This window comes from Chiloscyllium plagiosum, chromosome 16 (genome assembly GCF_004010195.1).
Source record: "Chiloscyllium plagiosum isolate BGI_BamShark_2017 chromosome 16, ASM401019v2, whole genome shotgun sequence".
Classification (NCBI taxonomy): Eukaryota; Metazoa; Chordata; class Chondrichthyes; order Orectolobiformes; family Hemiscylliidae; genus Chiloscyllium; species Chiloscyllium plagiosum.
The window spans coordinates 34,301,273-34,320,445 of record NC_057725.1 but is presented as its reverse complement, the minus strand read 5'-3'; the positions used below and the strand labels follow the sequence as shown (position 1 = coordinate 34,320,445).

General features: G+C 38.5%; 1 protein-coding gene across 7 annotated transcripts in view; it reads left to right on the top strand.

Moving 5' to 3' along the window:
• sox6 (SRY-box transcription factor 6) overlaps window positions 1-19,173 on the top strand; it is a 411,688-nt gene that overhangs the window by 136,775 nt on the left and 255,740 nt on the right. For all 7 annotated transcript variants that reach the window (XM_043705793.1, XM_043705792.1, XM_043705791.1 and 4 more), the window contains one exon: window positions 3,870-4,080. In XM_043705793.1, the coding sequence (XP_043561728.1) occupies window positions 3,870-4,080 (211 nt within the window). The remainder of the gene's footprint in view (window positions 1-3,869; window positions 4,081-19,173) is intronic.

Genomic DNA, 19,173 nt, shown 5'->3' with positions numbered 1-19,173 from the left:
GCACCACTAATCCAGAAGCTGCCAGATCTGCTGAGCTTCTACAAAGTTTTTGTTTTTACTTCTTGGTTGGTGATGGTGATTGAGATGTCAGAAATTGGTCATGACATGGAGAACCATGTCTTCTTGAAAGATGTCACTGGACCTTTTACATTCACCTGAGAGGGCAGCTGATACCTCAGTCTAATGTCCAATCTGAAAGGTGTCTCCTCCAACTGTGCAGCACTCCATCAACCTTACATTGGAGTGTTAGGCTAAATGTTTTGTTTAAGTTTATGGAAAGGAACCTGAATTCATATCTACTGACTCAGAGATGAGGGTGCAACAATTTCAGTGCAAGTGACTTAGTTTCTTCTCTCATTTCTCTTACTGGCTCAGTTGATTCAACCAGCTCCTGGCTATAATGCACAATCTTATGTTAACTGGCTGCTCCACATATGTCAGCAGGCAAACACACAGTGAGAACAGATGCACTCTGCTGACATCGTCGCCAGTTCTAGTCAGAAGTGTGCCTGCAGGGTACAATGAAGCTCTACATAGTTCCTTTCTCTATAGACCTCAACAAATAGAAAGAAAATCAAAAACAAAATAAATTCAAAATCGAACATGTAGGAATTTAATTTTGAAGATTAATACAGTGTGTTTTGCAATACTTTAATTGCTCTGGAACTCACTGCCATTCTTAAACACCCTTCATACGGTAAGCTTGGTGGTACTTGCTATTTCTTGTGTTACTTCTTCTAACCGCACATGAAAGATGCAACATTTGGCTTGGTCTTAGTGTCAAAGAACACCATTCCTTCATTCCTTGTGTGGGAACACCAACAGACACCTATGTATAGGTTTTGGTTCTCACTTTGAGTGCTGAGAGGGAGGATAGGGAGGGCTGTGCTGAAAAAAGTTGTTAATATCAGAGGCAATAATAGAACTGTAGAATTTTACACTTCGTACATTAACTAAAAGAAAATGTTTTAATAGCATCTCACCAAAAAATCCCATTCTTGTTGCTTCATGAGAATCAATAGTTTTGTTTCAAGTTTCTTAAGAAAACTTATTGAAATGTACCCCCAGAATATGGATATAGTCATTACGTATGGATCTTGCTCTCAATGCAGTCAATCTTGATTGCAGTGTGGTTATCTATGGAGCAATATGGGGATGAAAATTTTGAACAGCATTCATCGAATAAGTTACTGATTTTTTTGCCATGCTAATTTTATATGCAATTTGTTTGGAGTTTTTAAAAAAAATATTATATGTGGAAAGAAGCAGAAGGACAGGAATATTCTTAAGAGGCAAATGAGGAGGGGGCAAAGGGGACATAAGACAGCTTTGGTAATAGAATTAAGGAGAATCCAAAAAGATTCTGTTAGTACATTAAGTGCCAAAGAGTAACTCAGGAGGGATTAAGGCCCCTTAAAGACCAACACATCTATGTGTGGAACCACAGGAGATGGGTGGGATACTAAACACATATTACATGACAATATTTTATGTGAAGAAAGGCATGGAAGCTAGACAATTTGGGGAAATAAATAGTGATGCCTTGAAAAGAGTTCATCTTACAGAAGAGGAGTTGCTGGAGCTCTTAAAAAAACACAAAGGTTGATAAAGCCCTGAGACCTGATCAGATGTTTCCCAGAACTTTGTGCGAAGCTCAGAAAGTGATTACTGGGTTCCTTGGTGAGATACTTGTATCATCGACAGCCATAAATGATGTGTCCGAAGACTGGAGGTTGACTAAAGTGGTACCATTTTTAAGAAAGGTGGTAAGGAAAAGCCAGGGAACTACAGACCAGTGAACGTCATATCAGTGATGGGTAAGTTTTTGAAGGGGATTCTGAGGGACAGAATTTACATGCATCAGGAAAGGCAAGGATTGATTAGGGATAGTGAACATCATTTTTCAATTGCGTCTCACTAACTTGACTGAGTTTTTTGAAGAGGCGACAAAGAAGAATGATGAAAGCAGAGGAGTAGACATTTTCTGTATGGACTTCAGCAAAGTGTTCGACAAGATTCCTCTTGATAGACTGCTTAGTAAGGTTAGATCACATGGGATCCAGGGTAGCTAGCCAATTAGATACAAAACTGGCTTGACAGTAGGAGAAAGAGGGCGGTGGTGGGGGTTGCTTTTTGGACTGGAGGCCTGTGACCAGCAGTGTGTCACAAAGATGAATGCTGGGTCTGCTGCTTTTTGTCATTTATGTAAATGTGAATAGAGAAGGCATGGTTGATAAGTTTGCAGATGACACCAAAAATAGGTGGTGCAGTGGACAGTGAAGATGACTATCTCTGAATACAATGGACCTTGACCAGATGGGGCCAAAGGGCTTAGGAATGGCAGATGGAATTTAGTTTAGATAAACGTAAGGTGTTGAATTTTGGTAAGGAAAACTAGAGCAGGACTTATGCACTTAATGGTAAGGCCTTGGAGACTGTTTTGCCAATAAAGAGACCGAAGAGGGCAGGTGCAAGGTTCCAGGTCGACAGAGAGTGGTGAAGAAGGCATTTGGCAAACGCGCCTTCGTTGGTCAGAACATTGAGTATAAGAATTGGGATATCAAGTTGCGGCTGTACAGGACATTGGTGAGGCCACTTTTAGAATACTGTGTACAGTTCTGGTTACCATTCTATAGAAAGATATTGCTAAACGTGAGAAGGTACAGAAACGATTAACAAGGATATTGCCAGGACCAGAGGGTTTGAATTATAAGGAGAGGTTGTTTGGCTGGGGCTATTTTCCTTGGAGCGCTGGAGACTGAGAAGTGACCCTGTAGAGGTTTATAAAATCATAAGGGACATGGATAGGGTGAATAGCCAAGATATTTTTCAGAGGGTAGGGGAGTGCAGAACTAGAGAGCATAGATTTAAGGTGAGAGAGGAGAAAATTAAAAATTACCCTGAGGGGTAACTTTTTCATGCAGAGGATACTGTGTGTATGGAACTAGCTAGCAAAGGAAGTGGTGGAGGCAGGTATACTTACAAAAATTTTTTAAAACATCTGGATGGACATATGAATAGAAAGGTTTAGAAGGAAATGGGTCAAATATGGGCAAATGGGACTAGATTAGATTGAGTTGTCTGGTTAGTGCGGACGAGTTGGACGAGTTGTTTCCATGCTTTATGACTCCTTGACATGTGTTCTGTAAATTTTCGATCAATTGCTGGATCAACCTAAGAAACGGAACATTATTCAGATTCTCAAGGCAAAATTTCAGGAGTATGTGATTGTGTTCAAGGATTAAAAGTGGATTGACATTTTCCAGTGATGATGTTCTACTCCGCAATATCTTTGTGCAATTTGCAAATGTGATAATTGACAAATTTTATCAGCTAAATTAGTGAAATCTACTGCAGATTGTCAATGTTATACTGATCATTATTACTATCATAAAATTTGACAGTGGATATTTCTCTGATATATAATTGTTCAGTAGGCATTTAAAAATTCATCTAACACCACTGGTTTTATAACTAAACCAGTCAAACCAGATGTTACATTACTTGACTCAATCAGAGTTAGATTCCAGATTTTAAAAAATACTTGCATTTATTTCCAGCCTTAACTGACATCTGAACACGTGTTCACAAAACTATTTGCATTAGCTTGGAAAGATGACTCTTCTACTGGAACCCCTTTGAATACCAGACAAGCAAATTGCAGAATAGCATTGTGATGTCCTTGGATGTATACACTTTCACTGTCGTATTGGTACCAACAGCTGAGGATAATGGCAGGGGAGAGAAAAAGAAAATTATGCATTGGGGAAAATAAAATATTATAAAATAATTTAAACAAGATGCTTTGGCTTTTTTGATTCATTTGTGAGTGTGTCTGTATTACTTTATGCTTTATCTTTTTTTAATAGGATTCTGACAACAACAAAGTCTGTTCCCTATACTCTTTCCGCAATGCAACTACCTCACCACACAAGCCAGATGAAGGGGCCCGTGAACGCGGTGACGTTATGACCGGTGCAGTCTTTGGAACACCTGAGCGCCGCAAAGGAAGTTTAGCTGACGTGGTGGACACACTGAAACAGAAGAAGCTCGAAGAAATGACAAAGACTGAACAAGACGGTATGCATGGGCTATACTTCACTTCTGAGTTCCATACATGGTTAACAGAAAAGTGTTGGGGAGGTGGCCAAGATAGGTTTGTGAAATTGACAGATTAAAACAGTTGTCTAATGGTCACCATGACCAAGTCACTTTTAGGTCCATTAGAGTAATTTGATATCTCTTTCTTTGGTATTGTAATACTGTGCAATGAAATTACTATCCAAAGCCAAAATACTTCAATGTCCTTCTCCTCATCTACCTAAGTTATGAAGCATACAACTTTCTCTTTATTTTAAGAGGTGGTACCAGAGTAATAAGAACCATCTTATCTGTGGTTTTCATTGATGTGGCAAGAAGAAAGATGTTTCACCGCATTATAATTCATCTTCCAATCTGTCTTTAAGGTTTTCAGTCATTATACAATTCACACTCAGAAAGAGTAACAAGGAGTAACTGAATTAAAATATAAAAAGTTTAAGTAAAACCCTATGCAGCAAAAGATATAATAGTTTCTTGATTTAAGCATATGTTGAGCTGTTGGTTTTAAAATAGAATGTCTGAAATGAAGCAGTACTAAATCACTGTTGAAGGAAGGAAATGCTGAGATGTGTATACACGTATCTACCAATATTAATATTTGACCTTTCAAATTTCCACATGACCAACTTGTTGAATTTTTATTTTCATCTTCTTGGATATTAGAAGGAACTTTTTTATTATTCAGTTGAATGTCTAGGGGTTAAAAAAATCCTTCACAGAGGCTGCTAACAAGAATATTTTGATGTAAGAATATGGCACATACTTCATACGTGAGTGTCTTATGTTTAAAAAAAAACTAATCATCTGCTGTCATAAAAACAATTATATATTTAATTAAAACTCAAAGTATCCATTTTCTGCTCAGATATGTAACTTATAAAATAGTGTGCGTGTGTAAGTGTGATAATCACTTTTGAGCAAATGAGACACAGAATATATCAGAAAGACTTTTTTCAAAATTTTGAATTCATTTTGTGTTGATTGTGATAATCACTTTTGAGCAAATGAGACACAGAATATATCGGAAAGACTTTTTTCAAAATTTTGAATTCATTTTGTGTTGATTGGAGCAGACACGTCTTACCAGCTTACCAAGTGTCAACTGCAAGTACCCATAACTAAAGTACAGTGTGACTGTCCCTCAACACAGCCAACAATTCACCTCACTTTCAATCAGACAAGAATTTTCTATAATGTTGACGTGACACAATGCGCCATATAGCTTTAGGATCTCTATTAACCAGATTCTATGGATTTGTAACACTAGGGACTAGACTGAAGCTGTCCAGAATTATTTCATATTGGATTCTTAGAACTGATAGGTAACCTAGATCGCCTTGCCTTTGGATAAATAAGCAATGTCAAGTCCCTCTATAGTAATCAGTGATAGGCCGAGGAGTCAGAATTCCAGACCAGCAGAACTGTGTGATATCATACATCACTTTCAAGGCTATCAACTAACAATAACATAACCTTACAATCAACGATTGTAAGATATAAAGCTCAAATAACTTTCCAACAGAAATATGCAAGTTTGTTAGTTCAGTCAGGACTTTCAAGCTAATTTGTTACGAAGAAGTGATTTTGGGAGAACTGAAAAATGGATTTGTTGTCACGCTGTACAAATCTGAGATTATTCTGAATCTGAAAACCAGTGTGAATACTTGTTCCTGCCTCTTGTAGAAAAGTCCTTGCTGGTAACAATCTCAGACAATGGTCTTCTTTAAATCCAGTACAAATTTTATTTTTTTAAAAATCCTGGGATGGTTTGCATTGTCGAGAAATATACAAAAAAAAAACAAGGACAGGTCTATCTTGGTCTTCATTAGCCTGATACAAGTCTTTGGTATCATTAGCGGATTGACATTGAAAATGTTTCAAAGTGGTGTGCCACAAGGATTTTTGCTGGGTCTTCTGCTTTTCATCATTTACATAAATGGATTTGATCATAGGAGGTATAGTTAGTAAGATTGTAGATGACACCAAAATTGGAGATGTAGTGGACAGTGAAGGAGGTTACCTAAGAGTAGTACAATGGGATATTGATCAGATGGGCCAATGGTCTGAGGAGTGATAGGTGGAGTTTAATTTAGATAAATGTGAGGTGCTGCATTTTAGAAAGGCAAATCAGAGCAAGACTTATACACTTAATAGTAAGGTCCTAGGGAGTGTTGCTGAACAAAGAGACCTTGGAGTGCAGGTTCATAGTTCCTTGAAAGTGGAGTCGCAGGTAGATAGGATAGTGAACAATTTGCTATTCTTTCCCTTATTGGTCAGAGCACTGAGTAAATTAGTTCGGAGGTCATGTTGCGGCTGTACAGGACATTGGTTAGGCCACTTTTGGAATATTGTGCACAATTCTGGCCTCCCTCCTATTGGAAAGATGTTGTGAAACTTGAAAGGGTTCAGAAAATATTTACAAGGATGTTGCCAGGTTTGGAGGATTTGAGCTATTGGGAGTGACTGAATAGGCTGGGGCTGGTTTCCTTGGAGTGTTGAAGGATGATGGGTGATCTTTATAGGGGTTTATAAAATCATGAGGGGTATGGATAGGGTAAATAGACAAGGTATTTTCCCTGGGGTGGGGTGTCCAGAACTAGAGGGCATTGGTTTAGGGTGAGAGGGGAAAGATATAAAAGGGACCTAAGGGGCAACTTTTTCATGCAGAGAGTGGTGTGTGTATGGAATGAGCTGTCAGAGGAAAAGATGGAGGCTGGTACAATCACAACATTTGAAAGGCATCTGGATGGATATATGAATAGGGAAGGTTTAGAGGGATATGAGCCACGTGCTGGCAAATGGAATTAGAATATGTTAGTATATCTGGTCGGCATAGCTAAGTTGGACCAAAAGGTATGTTTCTGTGCTGTACATCTCTATGACTCTATAAGTTTGGCTGACCTGTTTATCAATGTGATTCAGTAGGTGTGCAATGCAATAACTGATTATCAGTGGAGTCAAGCAAAAATGTGTCTTGCTCCTCATCTTTTCTGCCAATGCTGAAGGAATTCATGTCAAATTCCAAGAGAAACTTGTTGGTGCAAATAGCTGTTAAACGGATCAAATTAAGACAAAATTAAAGAGTCAATTTTTCTGACAGTTGTTTGCAGATGACTGTGGTCCATATTTAGATTGCTACTCCTTTAATACATTTAAAATTTCTGTTTTTTTTATATAGGAAACATTGTATCAAAATTTGCAAATAGTACAATAGAGGCCACTTTAACTATAGGGCGGCTGAAAGCTCCTTCTGGAGAAAGTGAACAGGTTTAGTAAATGGGATTGATGGAAATTGTAGGAAATAGAATGCTGAGAAATGTGAAGTGGTCCATTTTGGGGGAAGGATAAAGAGGTACATAAAGACTAATTTGTAAAACAATTTTTTAAAACATAGATAAACAAAGAGACCCCAGTTTCAGATTTGTAAATCTTTTTAAGTGGGAAGACTGCATCAATAAATTATATTTATATAGAACGTGTATTATCCTGAAGTGCTTCACAAAGGTGGTCACAAATTTGTTATTAATGTAATGAGATGGCAGGACAAATTTTGAAAGGTTTGAAAAATAGCTATATTTTAAGGAGTGCCTTAAAGTAGGAGAAAGAGTTAGGGAGCAGAAGTAAGGGGAAGAAACTTCAGAGTTTAGGCACCAGAGTTTAGACAGCTGAAGTCAGTCACCTAAGGTGTAAAGATTACAATTGGAAAAACTAAAGACGCCAGAGTGGAGGAGTATTCAGAACTTTGGTTGGGCCACTTTTGAAATGTTGTGGGCAATATTGTGTTCAGAAAAAATTTACAAGGATGTTGCTAGAGTTAGAGGATTTGAGCTACAGGGAGAGGCTGGGGATGTTTTCCCTGGAGCATCAGAGGCTGAGGGATGACCTTATATAGGTTTATAAAATCATGAGGGACATGGATAGAGTAAATAGACAAAACTGTTGGATGGAGCTCAGCCATGCTTCTTCTCCATGCTGTTGGTTATGCATTAAGTCCTGACTGGAATATAGTCTCAAACTTCATCAAACTGATGAGTATTGAGGTCTACAAAATCATGAAGAGTATAGACAGGGTAGATCGAGATAAGCTTTTTTCCCAGGATGAAGGATTCAATACTGAGAGGCCACGCTTTCAAGGTGAGAAGTGAAAATTTAAGGGGGATACATGTGGCAAGTACTTTACACGGAGGGTGGTAAGTGCCTGGAACGTGTTGCCTGCAGAGGTAGTAGGGGCAGGCACAGTAGATTCATTTAAGATGCGTCTGGACAGATGCATGAGTAGGCGGGGAGCAGAGGGATCCAGATGCTTAGGAATTGGTGACAGGTTTAGACAGTGGATTTGGATTGGCTCAGGCTTGGAGGGCCAAAGGGCCTGTTCCTGGGCTGTAAATTTTCTTTATTCTCTTTGTTTTTTGTTCTTGGCTGCAAGCACAAAATGATTTGTTTTGGGTTGAAAGTCAAAAACATTTACAGCACAGAAGGAAGCCCCTTACTTGAATCAGAGGGTCTGAGTCATAGAGCTGTACAGCACAAAAACAGACCCTTCAGTCCAACTCATCCATGCCAACCAGATATCCTAAATAAATCCTGTCTCATTTGCCAGCACTTAGCCCATACCCACCAAACGATTCCTATTCATTTGCCCATCCAGATGCCTTTTTAAATGTTGTAATTTTACCTGTCTTCACCACTTCCTTTGGCAGCTCATTTCATACACACACCACTCTGTGTGAAAAAGTTGTCCCTTAGGTGCCTTTAAAATCTTTCACTTCTCAGTTTAAAACTATGTCCTATAGTTTTGCATTCCCCTTCTCTGGGAAACCGACCTTAGCTATTCATCCTGTGGTGGGGGAGTCCAGAACTAGAGGGCATAGGTTTAGGGTGAGAGGGGAAAATGTTAAAAGGGACTGGTGCATGTATGGAATGAGCTGCCAGAGGAAGTGCTGGAGACTAGTAAAATTGTAATATTTAAAAAGTGTCTGGATGGATATATGAATATGAAGGGTTTAGGATATGGGCGAAGTGCTGGCAAATGGGACTAAATTCATTTAGGATATCTGGTTCGCACAGACACGTTGGACCAAAGGGTCTGTTTCTGTGTTGTATATTTCTGTGATTCTATCTCGGAAGCTTGGTGGCTGGAGGTGGTTATTAAAAGAAACGCAAAGCTGAAGTATTACCAGCTCATTCTGTAATGCAGGTCAGTGAGAACTGGAGTATTAGGCAAACAACATTTGCTACTATGACTTATGCAACAAAGTTTTGGATGAGTTCAGGATTATGGACGGTGGAAGACAGGAGTTTGACTGGGGACAGAAAGTTGACAACATTTAAGAACCATGTATGATACTTTAGACTTTATAACAGGACCGTAAAGTAAAAAAATGAAATACTAAGTCAATGCAAATATTTGCTAAAATATTGCAAACTATTGTCTTCAACATCATACTTTAGTTTGGAGTTCAAGGTCATGTGGAGCCAGAGTTCAGGACATTTGCTAAGATTATAACAGAGATAAGAGCCTTCAAATATGAGGAAGGACGAGAAATGGATAGAAATATTGAAAATCATGGGGATAAAATAAATTTGAAAATGTTATTTGCACTGGTAGTTGAATGAGTCCATTGAGGTTTTACAACTAACTCCATCCCCAAATGAGCAAATGACAATTTTAGAAGGATTGTGCCATCCACAGAGATGTAAGATGTGAAATGCTGTTTTTAATATTGTCATGAAAGCAAAATCTATAATAACTTTTACTTGGGTCTTAGATGGAGATAGTAGACAGTGAAGAATATTATCTCAGAGAGCAGCACGATCTTGATCAGATGGGCCAATGGGCCAAGGCGTGCCAGATGGAGTTTAATTTAGATAAACATGAGATGCTGCATTTTAATAAGGCAAATCAAAACCGGACTTATACACTTACTAGTAGGGCCCTGGGAAATGTTGCTGAACAAAGAGACCTTGGAGAACAGGTTCATAGTTCCTTGAAAGTGGAGTCACAAGTAGACAAAATAGTGAAGAAGGTTAATGGTATGCTTGCCTTTACTGGAAATAGGAGCTAGGGTGTCATGTTGTGGCTGTACAGGACATTGGTGAGGCTGCTTTTGGAATACTGCATTCAATCCTGGTCTCCCTGCTATAGGAAGGATGTTGTAAAGCCTGAAAGGGTTCAGAAAATATTTACAAGCATGTTACTGGGATTGGAGGGTTTGAGCTAAAAGGCAAGGCTGAATAGACTGGAGTATCGAAAGCTGAGGGGTGGCCTTTATAGAGGTTTACAAAATCATGAGGGGCATGGATAGGGTGAATATCCAAGATCAGTTTCCCAGGGGAGGGGAATGCAAAGCTACAGGACAGTTTTAAAGTGAGAAGTGAAAGATTTTAAAGGCACCTAAGGGACAACTTTTTCACACAGAGTATGAAATTAGCTGCCAAAAGAAGCAGTTGAGGCAGGTAAAATTACAACATTTAAAAGGCATCTGGTTTGGTGGGTATGGGCTAAATGCTGGCAAATGAGACAGGATTTATTTAGGATATCTGGTTGGTATGGACAAGTTGGACTGAAGGGTCTATTTTTGTGCTGTACAGCTGTATGACTCAGACCCTCTGGCTCAAATAAGTGGCCTTTTTCTGTGCTGTAAATGGTTTTGACTTTCAACCCAAAACAAACCATTTTGCGCTTGCATCCAAGAATTGCAATACCCAACAGTTTGATGAAGTTTGAGGCTATATTGCAGTCAAGACTTAATGCGTTACCAACTTCATGCAGAGGAAGCATGGCTGGGTCGCATCCAATAGTTTTCTTCTCTGGGCAGAATACCATCACCAGATGCACAGCTGGAAAAAGAATTGTTTCATTAAGCAAAAAAAGATTTGCACTTACAATGGTCATCTGAAGATAAGAATACACGAGATGAGCAGGTTCTGAAAATCTAGATTAAAATAATTGAAATAATGGCACCTTTTACCTTAGCAAATAAACATTTTATACACACTCCATCAAAGATGTCAACCTCCACTATGATAAGCAAGCTGACACAGCAATATTGCAATACCGAGATCCTGACTCATTATTGGTAGCTGTGCCAATGCCACATTGTTAAGGGTCAGTTGAGACTATTTGACAAAATCAAGTGAAGGGCTACCCAAGACTGCCTTCAATTCTCAGCTGAAAGAAGGAAAACTCTATCGCAGTGCACAGTTCACAAATTGGAAAAGGATATAAAATACAAATAAATGCAATCCAGTGAGCTGCCTATAAAATAGCAAATCATATGCCCAAGTTCCATTCACTAAGGCAGGTGAGAGACATAGGGTAGATATTCATCTTCACTCTTTGGGTGGTGGTCTGGACAGAAAATCAGGTGACATCCATAAAAGATATGTATTCTATCCCTGCTCAGTTACAACTCAGGTGGTGATGGTGAAAATCCAACTCAGCACATTGAAGTTGCACATGAATTGAAGGAGAAAGAGAAACTATCTGTTATACTACAGCATTCAATTCTTAAATTGCTTGTACCAAAATATGGCTACATCTGTGTCTTTTATACCAGAATGCATTAATTCATGAGAGGATGCACACTACCTCAATCCCCCAAGGAATGTCTGATCAATAGGTAGCAGCATCGAACAAATAACTAACAATGCTCATAGATTCCAAGGGGTGTGGTTAACATCAAAAGAATAAACATAGTTGGTGTCACCCAACTAATATAGATTACAATATGCTTCAAGATCTTTACGAAGGCCACTCTACCAAGCAGGATAGTGTGATTTACACACAATCTTCACATTGCATGGTTCCTTGCTTTTGATGCTACTGACAAGACTAAAAACAATGTAGGAGTCTGCAAATTTGAACTGATATTCTGATCCATTCATTTTGGATCATGCAGTAATAATTACTATTGTCTCCGTTTTCACTCACACTTCCTGTGCATGTACCATTTCGATTGTAACTTCCTGACTGCCAAAAGCAGATAACCGCAGCTCCCTCAAAGCAGAAACAGTCTAATCAGAACTCCTTCAAGCTGTCATAGGAACTGGAAAAAGTGGCCGACTGATTCTAAAGTGATTTCCTTATAAAATAGTTAATCTTAGATCATTCTCTTGAGACATACTGAATCATATTAGAGTAAAAGATTGCCATTGTCACAAATGTTCATTTATTTGGCTGCAGAATTATATATGTTTAGAGAGCAATATAATGTGATTAATTAGTTGTTTTTGAAAACAGGATTTTTACACCTATAAAAAAAAATAGCCAGGAATAAATGCATCATATCATTAAAGTCTCATTTCTGTCACTACCCCAGTAGCTAGATGCACAAAATCAAAAGATGTGCTGGTCAGATGAATTGGCCATGCTAAATTGCATTAGGTGCATTAGTCAGGGGCAGGGTAGGGGAATGGTCTGGGTCGGTTACTCTTCGGAGGGTCAGAATGGACTTGTTGGGCAGAAGGGACTGTTTCCATACTGTTTCCAATCTAATTACTCTGCATTGATGAATAAAACACCACTAAAATGAAGCCCTGACATGCCCCAGAATGGCAAAAGCAAAATTAAAAGGACATTGAGCCAAAGAAGAAGTGACCGAAAGTTTCCTAATCTTTTAACTTTATGGAGAGCCTTAATGGAGGAAAGGAAGGTAGAAGACATTGAGTTTGAGTGTGTGGAGTGTAGGCAATTGAAGGCATCACCATCAAAGAGAGGGAAGGTTTGGAAGAAGCCAGAGTCAAGAGTTGTGGAAAAAACTTGGCAGATCTGGTAGCATCCGTAGAGAGAAAATCAGAGTTAATGTTTCAAGTCCAGTGAAAACACTATTTTTCTCTCTACAGATGCTGCAAGACCTTCTGAATTTCTCTAGCACTTTGTTTTTTTCTTGTTTAGATTTCCAGCATCCACAGTTCTTTGTCTTTATCAAAGGAGTTGTAGCTCTAAAAAAGTAAGAGAGGTGGGAAGGATGAACCCCTAAGTATTTAAAAACAGGATGAACATATTAATTTTGAGGCATTGGTGTGGGTATTCCAAAAGTATACACTAACAGTGCTGGCTTAGGCTTGTGTCACTGTTCATTCCCACCTCTAAATCATGCTAGTGTTGAGTCCTGAATGGGGACTCTTTTGATTTTCTTTCTCCCGACCCAAGAGCCCGATGCTAATTGTTACATTTACGCTGCTATCCTGGCTGAGATCCAAATAATTCATCATAAGGTAAGAATTGAACCCAAGATTTTCTGCTCGATATGATTGACTCAGTCAAACACTGGGTAATGACTTTTATCTATTAAACAATTAGGGAATCTTGGTGGTTAGATTTGTTAATCAGTGCTTATTTGTCTTTGCTCCCTCTCTTACCAAAAATATAGCAAGAGCAATACAATGCTATAACCCCTTCAACAAGCTCAAAATCTTGTTGTCATGTACCTTTCCACTTACTTGCACTTTGCTGTCCTTTTTCAGACAGCACTTGATGCAGTGATGCGAACTATTGGATCTTTCCTTGTCATTGTGGCTGGTAATTTGATCGTGCACTACTTTAAGAACATTTGCTCTACAATTGCATTCTAAAGAAAGTATATCTTGATGCATTTATTCAGTTGCCCTGATGGAGAGCTGGTTCAGCTGAATTCAGTCTGTCTAAGTGGCCAATGCAGTTCTCATTCGCTGCTGTTTTGGTAACTGGGACCTTTAGTGAGTCTGAAAGAGCTGTAAGTGCTTATGACTACAGTAATGAATGAAAATGGCTCCAGAGCACTCCATTAGTTTGAATTGTCACCTTAGCAATAAAGTGCTAGTAGCAAAAGTGGGAGGAAGATCCTGTAAGTAAAAACTGTGTGCAGTATTTACTGTATAACACTTATGTATTATTTATGAGAAGAGATCTCACTGGAGCTTGTCCCAATTACAAAAAATAAGGTTTAACTTTTAAAGCTACAATATTTTACAGAGGGAAAAATCATAAAGATGTTCCCAGTCCTCATTTAAGACCATATTTATTCTCTGCATGTTGTGGCTATCGTTTCTTGCACAGTTCCCAAAGGTAATATTTCAAACTAGTAAAAACAAAACCATTTTATATGTGTGTGAAGCATCACCTAATGAGCTGCAGCATGCTCAGGGTTCCAGGGAATCCAATTGTCAGATGATACCGACTTGAGAATAAAAGCCTGTCGCACCACAAGATAGCATGTTTGAACTTCAAAAAAATGGGGAAATACAAGTAAAAATGAAAGAAATATAATTCAGGGTACTACCAAGGTTCCAAACATTAGGTATTATAAATCTTTAAGCCAAGAAATCATGCCTAGGAATGACAAGCTGAGGTGGATTTTAAGAGGAGTGAAGTCAGAAGTTCCATAGCTTTAAGATCTAAGAGTAAGTGAGTTTAGGAAGGAAATATTGAAATTGATAAGTTTATCATTCAAGATATAAGGAGGAAGAAAATTTAAGGGGGTTAGGAGAACCAGGATAGCAAAGTTCTGAGGAGCAGATGGAATAGTGATATTATTGCTGGACTTCTAATCTAGAGACCCAGGTAGTGTTATGGGGACTTGGGTTCAAATCCTGCAATGGCATATGTTGGAATTTGAATTCAATATAAAAATTTAAATTAAGAGATTAATGATGACCATAAATCCATTGTCAATTGTCAGAAAAACCCATCTGGCTCACTAATCTCCTTTAGGGAGGAAAACTACCATCCATTAAGCTTTGGCCTACAGACCCAGTTGACTCCAAATTGCCCATTAGGGATGGACAATAAATGCTGGCCTGGCCAGTAATGCCCTCATTCCATAAATGAATAGACAAATGTATGAAAATGAGAACAGCGAGTGGTTGCAATTCAGCACAAGAGATAGACCATTATAACTGAGATCAAAAAGTCTCTAATCACCAATTGCACATTGTCCGGTGAGCCAGATTATTTTCATTGATCCAAGCAAATGGTGCCACAATGAAATATCATCCTGTTGTTCTGTAAAATTCATTTTCATTTACTTAGCTCCTTGCAATCTCTTTTCCTCACTTGGCCTGTTAATGCGCCTCCATAGACAGCCTCCCTTGGCTGAGTTTGATCAATTTAACACAGTTGAAGAATAAAGTATCCGAAATGATAATCTGATCACCCTTCTTCCAGTGCTTTCAGCAATTTGAGAAGTACAGAAAATGGAAAATGTTTATCATTAAAGAGTAAGAATAGCACCCAACAAAACTAGTTTCAATACTGGGTGACCGTATAAAGCTTTGCAAGATGGCCCACTGATCCTAGTGTATCTATGCCATGAATTGATATTCTTTGCTTAAGTTTTGTGGTGCCAATGGAAAGGGTGGAGAGGCAATTTCCATTTGAAATAATCTCCATTGAAATCTGTTTTGCAGCAATTTCTATAATGGATAAAGGTTACAATAGTACTGGAGCAGAAAAAAAGTATTTGGTAACATCAGCTCATGCATTGCCCTGAGTGACTGTAGTTCAAATGTCCCCATGCCTCACCATATGCAGTTAACAAGCTTGTTCAAGCCTGCAGGAATTGCCAGTAGCGTTGGCTTAAGAACTGATGACTCTGAATTCTCTGGCTGATGTTGTAGGCAGTTCAGAAGCTGTCTTTAAATCCATATGTTGTTATTTTTACAAACTGCTTGCATTTTAACTAGGCTTAATTTGCAGCATTTACATTTTGGATAAACTAAAAAAAAACTGTTCTGATTGTAGAGAAATGCCAGAGAAGTGGATGCTTTTGCATAATTGTTAGATCTACTGATGATCAATCAAGTATAAAGGGGATAATAAGTTTTAACATTCTAATTATTGTTACTCTCTATTGTTCAGTAGATTTCCCACAAAGCTGGTGGATATTGTAGGTGAATGTTTTTGTTCTGAAACACATATTTACTGATGCTGATTTACTCTAGACTCCAATCCTTCTCCTTCTATGTTGTAGTCATGCTCAGTTTTTTTCTATTTTATTGTTAAATTCTAGTGTGTTAGCATTTTTGAATTGTTGATTACTGAATCAAATAGCACCAAATCCTGAGTGCAATGTTGAATTAGTTCCCTGTATTACCTGGTTACAATGAGAGCTACAAAAGAGGACCAGTTTTTATACGTAATGAGAAAGAGTAATTGGACTCAAAATGTTAACTCTGTTTCTCTTTCCATAGATGATGCCAGATCTGCTGAGTTTTTCTAGCACTTCCTGTTTTCATTTCCGTTTTTAAATGTTTTTGCCAGTCTTAACGTTGTCATTAAAATTAACTTTGATTCTAATGAATCCAATGCTCTATTTCCAGTGGAACAAAGGCCAGTTATGGGTGATATTTCCTGGGGAATGAAGCCATGGCCAACAATGTGATGTGATGAACTATTGATGAAGGTTTAGTCATACGCAGTCAAGCTGCATTGCATTTAGACCTCATAATTGATAATTTCCTTCAATAAGCTGTACTAGATATAATCTGAATGCAGGTAGCAGGCACATTTTGAAGAGGATGTAACTCGGACATACAGTAACTGAAAGTTTAACTGTGGATGTAAATTTAATGTGTTTCTACTTTTTTCTGAAGGCGATAATGGATTTTCCTTTTTATGCTTAGGCATTATCACCTTTTCTGTTTTATTTATATCTATTCTCATCTTAGTAGATTGTTAAATATTATGTCAAAAATGACCTGACTTCCTTTGTACTTGACAGGTCCCTAATGTTAATATTTTATCATCCACAACTTAAAACTATCAGAAAGCAAGCCCATGACTTTAAAAAAGTTCAGGATTAATATGTTCAGATTTATGTTACAACCCAGACGGAAGATGAGAGAAGCAGATTTACTCAAGATATAAAGCAGGTTGTCGATAGAGAAGCTAAATGCAATGTAATTATACCAAACTTATTCATTGCACAGTCCTTAAGCTGGCTAGGTTTATCCTGTGTATGTGCATTCATACAATTCAGCTGTTAATTCTATAATTGCTTTGACTACAGCTATAGTTCCAAAAGTTTCTAGAACATTTTTGACCTTTATATGAGAACTTTCTGTTTGTACTTTGACATTGTTAATGATAAATATCAAAATTAACTGTTGGCTCTCAAAAATTACATATGTTTGAAAAGAAATCTTTTGGACTAGCATACTTTACACATATGAAACAATTTCCCATTCATGGTATATCAGTGAGGCTGACAAGGTCATTAATGAACAAATAAATGCACACTCTGTTGATTATCTCTTAGAGCTTTTTACACAAGTGCTCTTGAGTTAAATTTAGGTTTACCCTAAAGTCGCAATGCCTAAATAGAAATGGCCCCCAACCACAGCCTTTCCTTCTCACTTAGACAATTTTCTATGTGATTCTGAACATTACAAGAGCCACATTAAACTGAATCCCTTTTGGATGCCACCTGCCCCTTTAAGAGAAAACCTTTTAATATACATCTTCATTAGTCCACAATTCTAACCCGTGGAACTGTGGTTGAAAAATCATATACCACAGATGAGTCTCTCAACCCACAATAAAAAAAAACTTGTAGTATAAATAGAACAGATGGCTGCCAGCTGTACAATAAGACTGCTCTAGCACTCGCAAACACGACCAATGTAACCAACAAGCAGTGCTCTGGTTCACGTGGTATAAAATGATATTGCATGCTCGGCAACCAAGCATCCCTTGTTAGACTTTCATTTTCTTTCCTTCTAAATTATAAGTGGTGCTATTTTTAAAGTGTGAAAAAGCAGGATGTCAAAGCCTTTTACTCTTTATCTTGAAGAGGAGGGCAGTCCATGTCCTTGTCCAGAACCATAAAAAAAATTACATTGGAACAATCACATTGTTTGAGTTGCTCAGAATGACTAAGAAACTATTCAATGTGGAACTAAGACAGACTCTGAAGGCCTCAGCTTTAATATTTGATTTGTGTTACATTGAATGAGCTCATCTGGGGCTTGGCAGTATTGCTCTAATTGGATTAGATTACTTACAGTGTGGAAACAGGCCCTTCGGCCCAACAAGTCCACACCGACCTTCTGAAGAGCAACCCACCCAGACCCATTCCCCTACACCTAACACTATGGGCAATTTAGCATGGCCAATTCACCTAACCTGCACATCTTTGAACTGTGGGAGGAAACCGGAGCATCCAGAGGAAACCCACGCAGACACAAAGAGAGTGTGCAAACTCCACACAGACAGTTGCCCGAGGCGGGAATTGAACCCGTGTCTCTGGCGCTGTGAGGCAGCAGTGCTAACCATTGTGCCACCGTGCCGCCCATAATTAGCTCCACTGCCCCTGAGCTTGGTTGAAAAAAGAAGTCTGTCAAATTTCCCACAAATGATTGTTATGCAGTTTTAAAAATTGTGCATGTGGACATATAGTGAAGACAGGATTGGGCTCGACGGTGATGTTCTCAGTCACATAGCCCACCAGCACTCACCATGAAGGCACCATCATGCGTAAAGAATGTCTATTTGAGAACAAACCAAATAGCTGATAATAGGGGGCGGCACGGTGGCACTAGTGGTTAGCACTGCTGCCTCACAGCACCAAAGACCCAGGTTCAATTCCTGCCTCAGGCAACTCTCTGTGTGGAGTTTGCACATTCTCCCCGTGTCTGCATGGGTTTCCTCTGGGTGCTCCAGTTTCCTCCCACAGTCCAAAAATGTGCAGGTTAGGTGAATTGGCCACGCTAGATTGCTCATAGTGTTAGGTGAAAGGGGAATGGGTCTGGTGGGTTGCTCTTCGGAGGATTGGTGTGAACTTGTTGGGCCGAAGGGCCTGTTTTCCACACTGTAAGTAATCTAATCTAATCTATGAAACTATTCCAGAATGAGTCAATATCTTCGACAGGGAAGAAAGTGAAGATAGATTTCTCCAAACCAGTGTGTCACAATGGCATGACATAATGTTCTGTATATTCTTCCTGCATTTGAAAAATTGAGATAGTAAAGCAACAGTATTAATAAGCATTGTCGATTCACTGTACACAAAAGGGTTTTCTTTAATATTGGCTTTGCTCCTTCTAACTGAGCTTCATCCTCTATTATTGTATGATATAATAAAAATAATTTAA